The following is an 18,475-nucleotide window of genomic DNA, read 5'->3' on the forward strand; positions in this document are numbered from 1 at the left end:
AGAAGCCCACCTTGCCCTGGACCTGGACTGCCCTCCCCGGCTTGGACAAGAATCGAGCCCCTCATGCATTTCCAAGGTTGTCTGCAAGAATAAGGGAGAGGCAGGGTCTCACTCAGCATGAGGTGCATCCCCACCAAGGCCATCCTTCTACCTGGGCTTGCAATCTGGCCTTCTGGCTCTGCCACTCCTCCTGCAGACGCTGGATTTCTGGTGCCTTCTCCTTTGGCAAAGAGCCCAATGGAGGCTGCAGGTCACCTCCCTCCTTGATGGGTGCTTCGATCCTTTGAAGATATGGAGGTCAAAATCACAAAAGATGCCAGCTTGGAAATGACATGGTCACCCTGCTAACATCCCAGCCACTTGGGCTGGGAGGAGGGAGCTCTGATGGCACTAATGGAATGAGAGACATCTCTCCTAGATTTGAAAAAGCTATTTGACATACAATTCTAAGTGCTGTTGTACTTGGGAGACTGTCAATATTCAGCTGGAATCACTAGGTATCTGTTTCAGTGGGTATTTAATAAATGATCAATTATCAGAATGACTGAGAGCTTAGAGTTACTTATATGGCGTCCCTGGAAGCTTCAAAAGAAGAGGTCTCTGTAGTCTAATTTCACAACTTTTCATGAATGTGGAAAAAAATAACAAAAAATGATGTTCTACTTGAATACAGTACTTTACACTTTTCAAAGCACACATAGCTTTAACTGGCTTTTCCCAAGTACACACAGGAGGATTATAAATAGCCTTTCTGTGTATGTAGCAGAGACAAGACAATGCTGGTTTAAAGCTGCAGTAGTTTCTGCATTCTAGAAGAGATGCTGACAAATATTTTTGGAGGAGACTTTTCTATACTCAGTTCTGAGCTTTTAAACCAGCTGAGAAATTAAAATGTGATGGGCTGATTGTAAAGTTAAGTATTTATCCTGTTTAACAGTGTAAAAGGATGCCGCACTGTGGGCATCTCTGCAGAGACTGCTGGGAGGTCAATGACATTTTGCTTCCTCTGGCAAACACATCAGGCCAGAAGACCACAGGTTAGGGAGTTAGGGCCCTGGACTGTGAAGAAAGACCATGATAAGAAGGACTCTGACTTGGCAGAGGCGAAAAGGCCTAGCAACATAGACAGAAGGGACCCCTGAAAGGAAGGTCAGGATGTTAAGAGCAGTGTAGCAAAGTTGTTAAGACCATGGACACTAGAGCCAGATTGCCCAGATTCAAATTCTAGCTCTACTACTGGTAAATGGTTATGTTACTTTGTCTGAGCTCTTTAAACTGTTTCCTCTTCCAAAACATGGGGTTAATATTAGTACCTTTCACATGGATTGTTATAAAGATTAATAGAGTAAATATCTTAAAAAATGCTTAACTCTATGTCTGGCACATTGTATTAATTGTATATTAATACAAATAAAAAATTAGTCAAGTACTTAATAAAGTGAAAGGTTTCTTTCTTTGCATCTTAATTCTCTTAGGTTATCTTCAAACTTCTGGAAGCTATGCTAAATATAACTGTGTTCAGAGCAGTTTATTCCTATAAACAGGGCTATTGGGATTTTACATGGGATTGAACTGAATCTATAGCTCAATTCAGAGTAAATTATGTTCTTAACAACACTGAGTATTCAATTATGATCATTCTGTCTGTAAATAAAGACATTTTTACTCTTCCTTTCTAATTTGTAGCTCTTTTTCTTGCTTTACAGGGCTGACTAGTACCTTCAGGACAATGATAGGTAGTGAGAGCAGAATTTTTGCTTTATTCTGAGTTTTTGGAGGAACGTGTCCAATATTTTACCATTAAGCATGTTTATCATACATGATCTTTTTCAGGCTGAAGAAATTCTATTCATGGATTGAAGAGTTTTTATCATCAAAGGATGTTAACTTCTGTCTAATGCTTTTGTGCATCTACTGATATGATTATTTATTTTTCCCTTTATTTTTTTAATATGATGAATTACATGATTGCCATTCAAATGTTCAATCAACCACACATTCCTGGGATAAACTCTACTTGGTCATGATGTATTATTCTTTTTATATACTGCTTCATATTTTCAAACATTTTATTGAGGATTTTGCATTCATGAAGAATATTAGTTTATCTATATTGACAAATGTTTTAAGTGCCTTGAAAAAAATTTATTCTGTAGTTTTTCAGCATATTGTCTACAGATATAAAATAGATTAAGTTAGTTAATAGTGTAGTTCAAATCTTCTATGTCCTTACTGATATTAGTCTAGTCATTCAATCAAATATTCAAAAATAGGTGTCAGAATCTCAGATATGATTGCAAATTTCTTCCTTTAGTTCTCATAGTATTTGCTTCATTATTTAAAGCTCTGTTATTAGGTAATACACATTTAGGATTGTAATGTCTTCCAGAAGAATTGACCACTTTACTGTTGTGAAACATCCCTTTTTAATCACTGGTAATACTTCTTGTTCTGAAGTCTACATTGATATGAATATAGCCACATTGGCTTCCTTACATTTTGTATTTGCATGGTATATCTATTTTTATCCCTTTACCTTCCAACTTATCTGTGCCTGTATAAGGTGTGTCATACAAAATACCACCAACTGAAGGGCTTAAAAAGCAGAAATTAATTTTCTCATAATTCTGAAAGCTAGAAGTCCATGATCATGGAGTCAGCAGGTTTGGTTTCTTCTAAGGCTTCTCTTCTGAAGCTTGTAGATAGCCAACTTCCATCATCCTGTGTCCTCATGTGATTGCCCCTTTGTCTGCTTTACGAGTGCACTAATCTCTTCTTACAAGGAAATATTGGGTGAGGGCCACCCTCATAACCCCATTTAAATCAATCATCTATTTAAAGCTTTATCTCTGAATGCATTCATATTGGGGATTAGGGCCTTAACATATGAATTTGAGGGGGGCATGGGGCAGCACAATTCATCCCATAACAGTGTCTTTATACTTAAATCTCTCTCTTGCAGATAGCACGTAGTAAATGTCCCACGTGCTAGGATATTTTGATCCTCTCTGGCAATCTCTTTCTTTTAAATGATGTCTCTGTTTCATTTACATGATCAGTATTGAAATGATTGGGTTTGAATCCACATCTTATTTGTTTTTCTAATTGCCCAATTCCTTTTCTTATCGTTCTTCTGTTCTTTTTCTATCTACCTACCTGACATTTTATGATTCCATTTTAGTTCTTTTGTTGGATTTTTTAAGCTTGTCTTTGTATTAATGTTTAATGTTCCTCTGTGGATTACAACTTGTATCCTTAACTTATCACAACCTACTTAGAGTTAACATCGTACCTCTTCATATAAAATATGAGTCCCTTACAATACTATAATTCCATTAATCCCCATTCTTTGTGCTCGTGGTCATATATTATTCAACTATATGCAATGTGAACTTCATAATATACTGCTTAATTATTAAGTAGTTATATGTCTTTTAAAGAAATTAAAGAGAAAGAAAAGCAGTAGTTTTTTATATTTACCTATACATTTACCATTTCTGATGCTCTTCATTTTCTCCTGTAGATCCAACTTTAAATTTGCTGTAATTTCCTTTCAGCTTTAATAAATTCCACTGCTGTTTCTCATACTGCAGCTTAACTGGTGAAAAGTCCTCTTACCTTTTATATACCTGAAAATGTTCTATTTCATTCTCATTTTTGAAGGATATTTTCACTGGATTTAAAATTAGGATTTTACAGGTTTTTTTTTTTTTTTCCATTTATAACCTTAATGATATTTTAACTTCATTTTCTGGCTTTCATCACAATGAGCCTAGAAGGTTGATGAGAAGTCAGTTGTCATTAGTATTCATGAAAAGCCAACTGTCTCTTGTATGTAATTTGTCTTTTTAAAACCTGACTGCTTGTAAGATCTGGGGGGATATATTTTGTTTTCAGCAGATTTTCTATGATGTATCTAGGCATTGTTATCTTCAGATTTATTCTGTGGGGAGTTCACCGAGCTTCTTGAATATGTAAATTGGCGTCCCACATCAAATTGGGGGAATTTTTGGTCATTCTTTCCAAATATTTTTTCCTGGTCCATTTTCTTTCCCTTTTTACTTGTGGGCTCCAAATACATGCATGAAGACTATTTGATATTGTCCCACAAGTCACTAAGAATCTCTTCATTAAAAAAAAAATTTCCCCCCTCATTCTTTGGATAAGAGGGTTTCTACTGATCTATCTTTGAGCAATAAACTTTTCTTCTGTGATTTTAATTTGCTGTTAAGTACATCTAATGAGGTTTTCATTGTGGATATTGTACTTTACAGCTTTAGAATTTCCATTGCTTCAAGGTTTTCATTTCTCTGCAGAAATTCCCTATTTGTTCACTCATTATAACAATCCTTTCCCTGAACATAGCTCATATAATTGCTTTCAAGTTTTTGTCTGCTAATTCCAATATCTAGGTCATTTTAGGCTTTATTAGCTGATTTTTTTCTTGATTATAAGTCATATATACTGTTCTGATTCCTCGCATGTCTTATAATGTTTTCATCAAATGCTCAACACTGTAGATAATATAATACTTAATATAATAATACCAGGAGTCTGTATTATGAATTCCTTTCAAAAGTGTTTAGATTTGTTATGACAGCCAGTTAAATTACTCAAGGCTCTTTCTTATCTTTTTATGCCCGGATTTGTCTTTTTTTAGAGCATGTATAGTTCAACATTGTCCTTTGTTCTAGGGTGTGGCCTTTATCACAGGGTGTGTTTCTTACTCCTAATGTGTTGTTTCTGAGGTCTCAACTTTTTTTCATTGTGGCTGATCTTGGAATCCAATGTCTCCTAGAATCCCATCTCTAGTACCTTCATTTTCCTCAGCACCATGGCAGCAGCATATTCCTAGGCCTCATGAGTCTCACTCAAGCTCCTGGCAAGGACCTACGGAAAATTCTTATAGATTTCTGTCCCCTATACCCTCACTTAGTATCTTCTCTTCTGGTACCCTACCTTACAAATTCCAGCTGCTCTAGCAGCCCTGAGCCCTGATGTCTGCTTCCTCAGCTCAACTTACCTCCACTTCTCTGTACTGTGGTTGGCACTGTCCCCAGACAGAGGCAGGAGAAAATGTGGAGTGATTATGGGATTCAGTTCATGTTTCTCTTCTAAAGAACATGGTCCTTCTCTGCATATTGTCCTGTTCCTAAAAGAGTTGTTATTTATTTTGCTCACTTTTAAAGTTGTCTACAGAAAGAGGGCAAGTCTAGTACCAGTTACCCTGCCACAGCTTTGAAAAACAGGAAAACTGTGGAACTTCATATGGCATAAGAACAGCAGCCCTAAGTTGAGATGTAGTTAAAAACATTAGTTCTGGAGCCAGAGAGGCTATTATCTGGATCCTACCATCTACTGGCAGAATAAGTAGAAAGACAAGTCACTTAACCTCTCTGTTCTTCAGTTTCCTTCATCTTTAAAATGAAGTACTTCAATAATGGTATCTACCTAATGAAAATTAAATGGGTTAATCCAGCATTCAGTAAATATTTACTATTATTATATTTACCACATCATCATTCCTGGGAACACCACTAATGAGAATTTCCCTCTCTTACTCTATTCTCTTGTGTCAAATTCCTCGTATCCTAAAAAGCTGATCCTATCCTACCATCTCTCACAAGCAAGTCATAGCAGACTCTTCTGACTTCCCCTGCTCCCACTGAAGTTGATTCTGACCTGCTGCTGCTGCTGTTTAATCGCTTCAGTCATGTCCAACTTTGTGTGACCCTATGGAATGTAGCCCGCCAGGCTCCTTTGTCCATGGGATTCTCTAAGCAGGAATACTAGAGTGGGTTGCCATGCCCTCCTCCAGGGTTTTCCTGACCCAGGGATTGAACCCAGGTCTCCTGCACTGCAGGCAGATTCTTTACTGCTGAGCCACCAGGAAAGCCCATCCAACCTGCTACCCCCACCTTAAATCAACAGCCAATGGAAAACCCACTATGCCAAAAGTTCTCTGACAAGCAGCCTTCAAGGGGTTAACTACTGAATATGCAACCTCACCCCTAAAGAACCAATGTGTCTGTTCTGTTCTGCAGCCTCTGACCGTAGATCTTTCTATACTTCTCAGTTCTTACACTCTAACTAAAACCCCCATGAAAGAAGCCTACAGACCCCACACCTCCTCATTTTCTTCTGTAGTTGAGTAACCTCCTTACCAACAAAGCTACACAGGAGAAAAGACAAGGTTGCTGTGATCACCTACTGTTGGTCTGCCCAGCATCCTCTCCTTGGGGCAGCCTCTTCTCTTTCCATAGTGATCCTGTTTAGTCCACAAGGTTCAGATGCAGCTAACTCTGCCCTCATCCTTAACTGGCCCATGGGAAGGGCATTTGACACATACCTGGTCCATCAGAGCCAGACATCTCCTTGGCCAGAATGACTGGCTCCGGGATGGACAAATGACCCAAGCTGGGCCCCTTAGAAACTTCTTGAAATCCCTGCCAGTATTTTCACAGTAAAGATTATTTCTTTCCCTTTGTTAGTTTTGAACAGAATAAGATTTGTAGCTTCCAGGGGTAAGTGACAGCACCTGCATTTAGTCTGGAGGCCCGACTCCAGAGTCTGTGCTCTTTAACTGCTATGGTTACACATCTCATAGATTCCAAGACAGAATCTGGAGGGAGCTGGGCAGGTATTATTAGCTAGAGAGTTCACAGGACTATAGGGTACCTAACATTGCCATTGATATGATTTAGGGGTGTAGGCTTTGCTTCCTCAATTCTAGCTTATAAATGTTTCTGTCCCCTCAAAATTCCTATTTTGAAGCCTACTGCCCAATCTAATGGTATTAAGAAATGAGGCCTTTGGAAGGTGATTAAGTCATGAAGGTGAGACCCTCATGAATGGGATTAATGCCTTTATAAAAGAGGCCCTTGCCCGTCCACCTTGTGAAGACAGAATGAAACGCCTTCTATAAGCCAGAAAGTGAGTCCTCATCAGACACAGAAACTGCCATCACCTTGACCTTGGACTTTATAGCCCCCATAACTGTGAGAAATAAATTTATGGTGTTCATAAGCCACCCAGTCTATGGGATTTTGCTAAGCAGTCCAAATAGACTATGACAACTAATCTCCCACGTGGTGAGATTAGTGTCTTTATAAGAAAAGACAAAAGAGAGACCTCCTCCCACATCATCTGCTGCTTCTCTCTTCTCCATGAGAGGACATGAGAAGATGGCCATGTGCAAGCCAGGAAGAAAGCTCTCACCAGGACTATTTGAAGAGCTACCAGATGGTAGCATGGACTCCATGTCATCTGTCAGGACCCCACACAGCTGTTCATTAGTGTGGGGAAGTGAAGTATAACTGTGGTAGCCTCAGAATCACCTGGGAAGCTTTCTCAAAAGACACAGGGTTGGGATATACCCAGACCTACTGTATCAGAAACTTGTGAGGTGGTGTGACAGATCTTTATTGCTCAGCAGATACCAACTGCCTTATTGATGCTGTGGATTGAATTGTGTCTCCCCAAATTCACATGTTGAAACCTCAATCACCAATATGATGGTATTTGGAAATGAGGCCACTGGAGGTAATTAGGTCATGAGAGAGTAGCCCTCATGATGAGATTAGTGCCTTTGTAAGAAAGATACAAGAGAGACCTCCTCCCACACTGTCTGCTGCCTCTGTCTTCTCCTGAGAGGACACAAGAAGATGGCCATGTGCAGACCAGGAAGAGTCCTCACCAAGAACTGAATGGGCCAGCACCTTGATCCCCAGCATCCAGGGCTGTGGGAATAACCTTCTGTTGTATGGTATTTTGTTATAGCAGCTGAAACTAAGACCTGTGGAGAGCATATTATCTTCTGCTCAGAGAATTAGTTTTTGGTCACGTGACTTGCTTTGACCAATGGAATGTGGATAAAAATGAGACCGTGCAGTCCTGAGTGTAGGCTTTAAGAGGCACTGCATGTTTTCATCAGCTTTTTTGAGCTTTTTCCCTTTACCATGACAACAACATGCCCTGGATAGAGGCTAATGCATCAGTCTTGGTCCCAGAATGGGATGGCATCTGAACAGACTTAAACTCTATCCGTGGTTGGGGCAGAGCAATAACATCAGACTCTTAGTCAGGAGCCAAGGTCATATAAAACCAGAAGAGCTTGGCAGAGCCAAGAATAAAGATAGCTGACTGACGAGCTAAAATCGTTGATATTTTGGGAATGTTTGTTAGAGCAGCAAAAGCTAATATAGGTGATAAAGGAGGGAGAGTTCCTCTCTGTGACAAAGCTCCCTCATGTCCCTCACTTAGTAAAAGAACACTTGGAAGAACAGGAGGCAGAGGTTTGGGCCAGTCCAGGTCTGTCTGAATTTGGGGCAGTTTATTAACCTTTTTGAGTGTTAGGTTCTTAATCTATAAAATGGTCTCTCTGAGTTGGTATGACAATTAAATAATTCAGGTAAAGTCCTTAGATGTGCTGGAGGCACACAAGACATTTCTGTTCCCTCCCTAAGTTTCATGCATGGGGCAGTGACAAATATGTGAGGACAGAATGAACGAATGAATCCTTCAAGTGTGAGTTCTCATTCACTGGGGCCCTCGGAAGCCTGCCTGTCCTCCTGTACCTTTCCTCTTCGTCGCTGCTGGTTCCTTCTTCAGCCGCTAACTTATCTTGATATTCCTCTCCTCTGGTCAGAGTCTGAGAAGGTTCATTCAGTCTCAAGCATGGATCCTAAGGGAAAAACAGTTGTAAGATGAGACTAAAGTAAAGTTCCTGGAGCCAACCTGTGGTTTACCAAACCAGAGAGCAGAGGAGAAAGAGCCTCCGGCAATCCCCACAGCTCTCAGGCCTGTGATGATTCAGTGCTGAGCCCACTGCCTGGCTCAGGAGCAGTGTCAGCCCTGATGCCTGTATCCTGCTTTTCAGTCTAGCAAGCATGTCATGCAGCTGATGAAAGTCAAGCACAGAGAGAGAAACTAAAGCACGTAGCTTGTCCAGGGTTTCTATCAGAGAGGAATGGAAATGAAATGCAACCCTGGGGCTGCTGTGGAGATCAGAGAACAGTGCCAGCAACAGCCACTGGTCTATAAGGGTGAGCAACTGCTATTATTATTATACTCATATTACAGGTGGCAGTCTGCTACATCCTATAATGCAGGATGAGAAAACATGGAACTTGATCAGAAGCCTTGAGAAGTGGGGTATGGTGGGAGGACAATACGGAAATCATGAGTTAATAATGAGGCTTCGGAATTTTCTATCAATAGAATTTGTTCATGTTATCATTTCCTCTTTCAGCAGAGATAGAAAAATGAAGACTTTCTTATTTTGATTCTTCTACTTGTTACAGTAACCACTGTCCACAGAAAACTGTAAGACAGGCTAGAATAGATCTCTTAGTTCAGAAATCTCATTAAATAAGAATAAATTGCTACCTGGGCTTTCTGCTAATTATGTGTCTCTGCCAGTCTTGTGTTTTTCTGGCCCTGAGCTTCATCAGCTGTAAAACAAAGTGGCTGGTTACATCTCTGGTTTTCAAACCAGACTCCAGGGACCATGAGAGATGCCCTTGGTGATAAGAGAGGCAAAGCTGAGACTGGAAGATGGGGCCTTGGGCTCCCCTCCCTCCCCGACACAGAATGAAACTGCTCTGGTTGCCTTCTATGTACTCTAATGTCTATGAAAGGCCACCAACGTCAAGGCCAATGAGGACCTCCATGTTGCCAAATCCCAATGGTCACTCCATGGGCTTCAGTTAATCGAACTTTCCTGCAGAACTGGAATATCTGTTCCTTCCCTCCTCCACGCAGCCCCCTTTCCTGGGTTTCCTCCTCTCTCTCAGCTACTCCTTCTCTGTCTCCTCTGCTAAAGCCTCCTCCTTTCCTGCCCTAAACCTCAGTCCTTGGACTTCTCTTTTCTGTCTTACTCCCTAGTGTCTCATCTAGTTCCATGGATACTAATGACAAAGTTTATCTCCATTTCCAAGTTTCCCCCTAAACTCTGGACTTGTATATCCAACTGCCCTCCAGACATCATTCAGATGCTTAATAAACTTCTTAAACTGTAACATGTCCATAATTGAACTCTTGGTCTTACCTCCTCCAAGCAACAAGCATGTACTTTCCTCAGGGCCTTTGCACTGGCTATTCTTGCCACCTGCAATGCTCTACCCTATGATATTTACACGTCTAGCTTCCTCACTTCACTCACCACAACCAAGAGACCTTCCGTCATCTAAAACTTGGGCTCTGGCAGCAAATTGCCTATGTTTAAATCCCACTTCTTATTTAAGATGTAACAATCCTAATGATAACAGTAATCACAATAAATAAGAATTGACTCAGTTCAACATGAATATCTCTACCCTATTAAATTGAGTCTTTGTGACCCCATGTTCTATACAATTGATGGAATTCGCTAGGCCAGAATACTGGAGTAGGGAGCCTTTCCCTTCTCCAGGGGATCTTCCCAAGCCAGGAATTGAACTCAGGTCTTCCATATTGCAGGCAGATTCTTTATCAGCTGAGCCACAAGGGAAGCCCAAGAATTCTAGAGTGGGTGGCCTATCCTTTCTCCAGTGGATCTTCCTGGCCCAGGAATCAAACCCAGGTCTCCTGCATGCAGCCTGATTCTTTACCAACTGAGCTATCAGGAAAGCCTAGTAAAATGAATCACTACTACAAAACTCTAATAATGAACCTATAGGGACCTAGCAACAGAGCCTGAAAACATAAGGCAAAATGTTCAGAAATGTAGGGAAGAACGGGCAAATTTATAATGGGAGATTTTAATACACACTTCTCAGAGACTCATATATCAGGTACTCAAAATAAGCTAGGAAATGGAAGGTTTGAACAAGATTAATAAGCTGAAACTAGTAGCTAAAAAAGAACAATAATCAATGTTAATGTTTATATAATGCTTAGTGTGCACCCTCAACTCTATGAGGTGAGAATCATACCATTTTAAAGGTGATGAACCTTGCCCAACGTCATACAGTGAACACCAGAACTAGAGTTTAAATATATAAGCTTTAACCATGGGGGTCACAAAGACTCAGACATGACTTAGTGACTGAACAACAACAACAAACCTTTAACAATCAAACAGAATATATATTTTTTGGCTATCACATAGGAAATATTTTTTTTAAAACTGACTCCACAGCAGGCTACAGAGCAAATTTCAGCATAGCTAGAATGTTGACATTTTATAGACCTCATTATCTAATGACAATGCAAAAAATTTAGAAAACAGTAAAGAAAGTAGGTTTAAAAAGTGAGATAAACTTCAAAACTCTGGGATACAGCTAAAGACATACACTGAGAGGGAAATTTATAGCCTTAAGTGTATTTATTATAGAACATTTAAGAAGTTAGAAAAAGGATAACATAATAAACCCAAAGTAAGTAGAAGGAAAGAAGTATGAAAGAAAAATTAATGGCATAGAAAACCACAGATCTGACCGGCACATCTGAAAGCCGGCTTTTTGAAAAGACACATCAGACTACTGCTAAGACTGATCAAGGAAAAAGGGAGAAGGAACTTAAAGCAACATGAATAATGGACAAAGATCTCATGACAGTTATGAAGATGAAAAAGAATTTCAAATGCACTCTGAGCCACTGTGAAGGCTGTGAAAGAGAATGTGCAGGATGTAATTTCTGGGCTACCTTATCGACCACTGATTTATTTAAAGGCATCCTGGGCAGGAGTCCAGAAATAAGAGAGGACAGAAAATGCTTAAAAAAGGCTGACGATGCACTCAGATGATCACAGCAGCTCCCCACAGTGGAGCACCCATCCATTTCTATGCAGTAACTCATGGACGCTGGCAACTCAGGGAGGTGGGCATGAAGACAACCCTGTCCTTGTGCTGCAGAGGGGGATCCAAGGTCAGAAAAGTCCAGACTTCCATGTGACTGCCCTGGCACTCTGTTGTGTTAGCATGATCACCAGCTGCCAGTATCAGGGCCTAACTGGGTGAGTTCAAACTGTGATACGAACATATTGCTGAAAAGTATCTGCAAATCAGACACTTAAAATCAACCTGATAGATGAAGGCTGCTTCCCAAATCAACGGGGAGAAATACTCAGTAATTTTTCTGTTTCTGTTCACTTGCTTCCAGCTCCCTGGAAACCAAAGACAAGGATATCCTTCCCCCCAAAAGGAGATGAGTCCTCTCGCTCCCTGCAAATATGGCAACCCACTCCAGTGTTCTTGCCTGGAGAATCCCAGGGACGGGGGAGCCTGGTGGGCTGCCGTCTATGGGGTCGCACAGAGTCGGACACGACTGAAGCGACTTAGCAGCCGTAGCAGCAGCAGTGTTCCTTTAAATCATCCTCTGGCCAAGGCTAATTTTTGAAGGTGTTCCTAATCCAGCTTGAAACAGTACCCTCAGCTCCATTCATTCAGTTGGCATGTCATGGATCAGTTAATATACAAGGAGGTGCAAACATCTGCCACATGTGGGTATGTTAGGTGCTGGAAAGACAGAGATTAATAAGAGATATAATTCTTGATTTCAACAAACTAATGGTTCAGCAGAGGGGACCAATAGACCACATAAATGGCAAGCATTCACCTCCTTCACCACCCCACCTTCTGTACCTGGTATTTTGGGTCAAAGTGTATCATTCCAAAGGAAGTGGGGTGCCATCTGAATATTTCTCAAATGAACCTGACCGTGGAAATGAACAGTAGGCTGAAAGAGCACTTTCAAGCTCACCAATACTCATTTCTCTGAATTTCAAATAGGGCAGACTCTCCAGCATCCCTTTTCTGGTTTTCTGCTTGGGATCCCAGTGAGCGCCTCCCAGGACCAACACTGAGCCACTCTGGGTGTATCCTGAGTTAATCGCCCCTAATACACGCTCTTGCGTTCCCCATCAGGCATTTCTCAGGTTCTGTCCAGGACTCTCTCCATCACTAAAGTATGCACAGAAAATAAATAGCTCTGCTTCTCCCCTAACCATCCACTGCAAAAGCCTCCTCCCAACTCCTCCCAAGCAAATGGCTGGTTATTTTAAACCCACAGTCACATTAGGTCTTCATCTTTCATCTTCTAGGCAGTGAACCTCATCTGGGTTGTTTCTATTTTAAAGGAACACCCACGCCCAGGAAATCTTCAGGAAGGAAATAGTGAAAGTCTTTCTCAAGTTCATTTGACAATTTTTCAAAGGCAGCATTATGTGCATCTTAAAAATAGAACACCTAATGCAATGGGGTTTTGCTGAAATGATTACAAGGGACTGTAATAGGTACTACAAAGTCACCTTACATTATAGACTCTTTTAACAGTTTTGAAAAGTGACTTCATGTGCTTTCTTCCGTTTATTACAAGTCTCTGGGGTGGAGGACAGGAATCATGTCTGCCACTTTCCTAATGAAAAGCAGTACAGAACTGTAATTTGGACACTGGTGTTCCTCTTTGGGCCTCAGTTTCCCTATCTGTAAAGTGAAGATAATAATACTTGCCTCATAGGGTTGTTGTTTGGGACTGTGTACAGCACTATGTTCTTGGTACTTGATCTGTTTGCCACTAGCAACAGTGAGGAAACTGATCCCAGAGAGGTAATTATGTAATATTTACTTTGCTCTCTGAAGACCACCCTTACTCATCCAGCCCTGGGCCTCTCTTAACAACAGCACTCAGAAATAGTTGTTGAGGCGAAATGACTTGAATAATAATGACCACCAGTGACTTTCCTGTTTCTTCTGGAGAAGGTGCAGGCAAGGATCTATGAAAACTTCACCGCTTCTCTGTCCCCGGCTCATCCAGACACCAGAAACTTCCACAAAAAAAGTTTCTGTGAAAATTACCAAGAGTCACATGACTTTCTGGAAACTAATGAAGAACATTGTGAACCTAAGATAATCAAGGAGGCCAGACATGAGAGGCCAGGATAAAAGGCTCAATGGAGTCTCAGCTGTCTATGGTGGGGACAGAGTCACACCCAGGGTTGGCAGCCCTCCCTCTGTGTATTCTGGGAATGGAGTGAAAAGTCTGCTCTCAGTCCGCCTTATTATTTATCTCTCTCTTGACTCACTGAAATGCTCTGTCAGAACAGCTAAGAACAATCTTTGCTGTGTCCCGTGTGGGTGCAGGGTTCGCTGCACTGTAGTGCACTGCTCAAGCACCATCCACACAAGCCTGGACCTTGTACCTCTAGGGCCTTGGCAAAGCTTTGACTCGCTTTGTTGGCATAGATTTTGCTGGACAAAAATATCTGAACTAAATATAAATTTTCTCTGATATAGCTTGACCAGGTTCAGAAAGTTGTGTAACCTGTTGTGTCAGTAAGGTTGTGCGGAAACAGACACTTGCACGTGCTGCCGTGAGGGTGCACTGACAACCTTGATGGAGTGCAATGCAGCAAGTCTATCAAAGTTCAAGCTTCTCATAGCACTGGACCTAGCAAATCCTTCAATGGTAAGAGTTAGCACCTACTGAGCACTTACATGTACTGTTTCTGTCATTTTTCACAGATGACTGTGGAATGAATGAATAACACACATGTTGAGTTGATCAAGCAGAACTGATACTCATGAAGGTTCTTCCTTCTTTACTTCTGTCTAGAACTGAGCTCTTGGAGGGATTGTTGTCTAGACCCAGAAGGGTCAGATGAGAGCCGAGTTTCATGATGAACCAACCCAAGGTTTTCAATGTGCACTTGTATTTAAACTTCTGTGTGTATAGTTGCTCAGTCATGTCTGATTCTTTGCGACCCCATGGACTGTAGCCCTTAAACTTCTCTAGGACTTGCCTTTTTAGCTACAGCGGTGGTTCTCAATTGGATGATTATGGTCCTAAGGAAACATTTATCAATGTCTGGAGAAGTTTTTGGTTGAGACATTTTGATTGCAAAGGGAGTGCTACTGGCATTTGGTGGGTAGAGGCCAAGGATGCTACCAAACATCCTACAATGCACAGGACAGTCCCACAACAAAATATTACCCAGTCCGAAAGTCAAGTGCCAAGGCTGAGAGATCTTGAGATGCAGTGAAAGCTCTGGCTCTTGTACGTCAGTCTTGGAACATACCTAAAATGTGTGTGTGTGTGTGTGTGTATTCCCTCCTGAAAATACAGCCTGCTGTGTAATGTTCTGGAGCTTCATTATTATTTATTTCTAGCTTATCAACCTTCCTTTAATTTGAATCTCATCACTCAAAATCCCAGCCAACTCTGTCCCATCTCCCTATCACAGTCACTTTGAGGATCTGAGAAATTCTCCAGTATTTGAGGAAGAACCTTTCTGGGAAATCCCACAGGGTACTGGTGAAAATTCAGCTGTCCCTAGGGCCAGGAGTTCTTCTTGTTGAATGCTAGCTCATGAGGTTGATTCTTGAGAAACTTACAGAGAATGAAAATACCTGCATGTTCTGCAAGTAGACATTTTCAGAAAGGATGGGATGGCCTCAGTCAGGAAGGGCCAGCCCTGCTGATAAACGTACCTGTGTTCCTTTATTTCTCCTCCAAGCTTATGCAGGGGCAATGGGGGCTGCTCAAGTATTTCCCCCACATCTGGGTGTCAGAGGAGGAAATGTGGGGGGTCCTGGCCACTCTCCTTAATGCCAAGACATATAACTATAGCCTATTTTATCTGGAAGGCATTCTGGACATGTGTTGATACTCTTACAGGAAGAGTGGGGGATCAGAGCCACAGACCTAGCTCCATCCTGTCTCGGCCGCTTATCTGCCTGTGACCATGAGTGAGTCACCTAACTTCTCTGTCCTTCATTTCCCTCTTTTGTAAAATGGTTACATTACAGGGTTACACAAATTGCAATGAGGTCATGAATGGAGACAGTGCTGTATAACTGACCAATATTGTTATTCAAATCCATAGCCACTAGATTTTTGACTCATTTCTATCCTGGTGAATATGTGATTAAGGTTAAGTATGGGTTATCCCAGTAGGGCTTTTGTTTGCAAAACAGGACTGGAATCAACAAAGAGAATTTACAGTTTCTGAAGACACGCAGGCACAGGGTAATGGGTGGATTAATCAATTAGGTCAAAGCAGTGAGATTCAAACTCACCTACATAGTGTTTTCCCACCTGGAGTCTGAAGTGGGCTGAAAATTTGAGGCAGCAATAAAATATATGAAATTTAGGCAATGGATTTTTTATGGTGCCAGGTGTAAAGATTAAGAGGCAAGCTGAAATAGGAACCAAGAGGGTCCTTCAGGTCAGGGTACTCAAACATGAACTTCACAGGAAGTATTTATGTTTCTGACGTTATGCAAGGAATGTTAACTGAGTGCCTATATTTTAGGTTAAATTGTGCCCCCAAGAAGAGACATTGAAGTCCTAACTCCAGCACTTAGAGAAGTGACTTTACTTGCAACCTGGGCTTTTGCAGATGTAATTAGTTAAAATAAGGTCATATTGGATTAGGGTAAGCCCTAAATCCAATGACTAGCGTCTCTATAAGAAGGCCATATGAGGACCCAGAGACACACCGTGAAGAAGGCCGTGTGATGACAGAGGCAGAGACTGGAGTGATGTGGTGACAAGCCAAGGAATGCCAAGGAGTGCCAAGGAATGCCAAGGAGTGCCAAGGCCAACAACCACCAGAAGCTGGAGAGAGGCATGGAACAGACTCTACGCAGAGCCACCTGAAGGAGCCAACCTGCTCACACTGTGATTTTGGACTTTCAGTCTTCAAAACTGTGAGACAATACATTTTTGTGGTTTAAGCCCCAAGGGTGTGGTAATTCATTATGGCAACCCTGGGGAAAGAACACAGCCTAGCATGAGCTTGACAGAGACAAACAGAAACTAGATTCTATCCGAAGCACTATCCCTTACAAAAGGGCAGCATCATGTGGGAGGGCTACCGTGAGAGTAACGGATATCACAGATATGGATGTGGATGCGGAGGGATGCAAGGGGGCATTGTGATTACTGTTAGGATTCATGCTCCAGGCAGAACCAAAGACCCCACTCTCGTCCAGTGCCCCTTTGTCTGCCAGCCAGGCTGCTCCCAGAGAGGGAGGGAAGATTTATCTGACAAGCCTTGTTCTTTTTCAAACCATGCAGATAATTACTCAGAACTCTATTTTCTTCATGGTTGTTGCAAATTGATTTTGTAATGATTTTTTTTCCCCAGGCATTTTGGCAGCTCTGAGAGGGGAAATAAAAGGGCCCATTAATGCCAGCATGTGTCACTGGGGACACCAAAGTGCTGAAAAGGAGAAGAAAAATATCCTTAATTAAAGAAGAAAAAGCTAGAGGTTACCTGGGTCTCTAAAATGTTGCAGTGCTGGTAGTCCAATTCCTGGGGCTTTTCATCGCCTCTTGGGGGACATGCCTTATTCTGTTGGATAAATTCTTCCAGCCTTAAAACCTAAAATAGAAGAATAGAAATATTCAGCGATGAAGCAGTCTTACCACCTGGCTGTGGTCATTAATCTGGGAGCCTGTTCCTTTGAGTCAATCACTTCTGAGGACAGTGTCTCACTAGACAAATCCCAGACATGCTTCTTGAGGGGCCATTTCTAGTGAGCTAGTTGCTTAGTTCCTCCAGAAGTCAATGAACCTGGCATGTTTACAATATCCAACACTTCCATTTAAATTACTCAAGTCCATATAACTATATCAAAGCTATAGCATGGTTTCCACTGGTTTTCATACCATTCCTGGAAGGCCACCCTATTTCTTTTTTACAAAGTTAGTTGGTAAAGAAAAGGAACAATGTTTAAGAATTATACAGATAATGAGAGAAGGGTGGCTACAGGATGCTATTACATTGTAAGACCTTAATTATGATGTTATTATTAACTAACTAAACATAGAGTATGAATTAAACAGATTGGTTTCCCAGCTCTATACTTTGAGAAGAACAAGGCTAATAACCATAAAGGAAACTCAGATGTTGCTGAAACTACTGCTCCTCAGGTACCATGCTAGGTGTAAGGTGGGGAGGAGAAGAAACAGCCTGAGAGCAGGATGGTAAGGTAAAATATCGTCCCTGCCTTCAAGGAGCTGTCATCTCATGGAGCAGACAGATGCACATTTAGAATCACAACAACACTCAATAGACATATGTAAAATATAAAAAGACCATCATTAATGATGTGTTTGCTCTGTGTCAGGCACAGACCTAAGCATTTTACAGTATTAACTCTTAATTCTCCTAACAATCACTATGAGGTAGGTAGAACTTACAGCAAAAAACTGCCCAGGAGTTCTGGCACAGTGTTAATAGCACTGAAGGATGAATAGAGTCCAGTGGCAAGTTCTTCTCCCCAGTAATACTGTCCACAGTGCTTTTAAACTTTGAACTTGGTCCCTGGGTGGTTTGGACAGATGGGCCTAAGAAGCAAACCCCATAGTTCAGCTGGTTCACATCCATTTCATATCCCACTCTTCTGGCTGGCCTCCAGCATGGAGGCCTGATGGCTAAATCCTTGGTTTCCCAGGCTAGCCAGTTGGCACAGATGTTACCAGCGGGAGTAGGAGTCAGCTAGGGGCTTCCTATACCCTTTTGTTTTCCTAATGAAGTAGGCAGGCCTGG

General features: G+C 41.5%; 1 protein-coding gene across 4 annotated transcripts in view; it reads right to left on the reverse strand.

Moving 5' to 3' along the window:
• Positions 1 to 18,475, reverse strand: part of FAM184B (family with sequence similarity 184 member B) — a 119,016-nt gene that overhangs the window by 22,273 nt on the left and 78,268 nt on the right. For all 4 annotated transcript variants that reach the window (XM_070372180.1, XM_070372179.1, XM_070372178.1 and 1 more), the window contains exons 7-9: positions 17,198 to 17,305; positions 8,577 to 8,683; positions 152 to 281 (exon numbers count right to left, since the gene is read on the reverse strand). In XM_070372180.1, the coding sequence (XP_070228281.1) occupies positions 152 to 281; positions 8,577 to 8,683; positions 17,198 to 17,305 (345 nt within the window). The remainder of the gene's footprint in view (positions 1 to 151; positions 282 to 8,576; positions 8,684 to 17,197; positions 17,306 to 18,475) is intronic.

The sequence above is a fragment of the Bos mutus genome, chromosome 6 (assembly GCF_027580195.1).
Source record: "Bos mutus isolate GX-2022 chromosome 6, NWIPB_WYAK_1.1, whole genome shotgun sequence".
In the NCBI taxonomy this organism is placed as follows: domain Eukaryota; kingdom Metazoa; phylum Chordata; class Mammalia; order Artiodactyla; family Bovidae; genus Bos; species Bos mutus.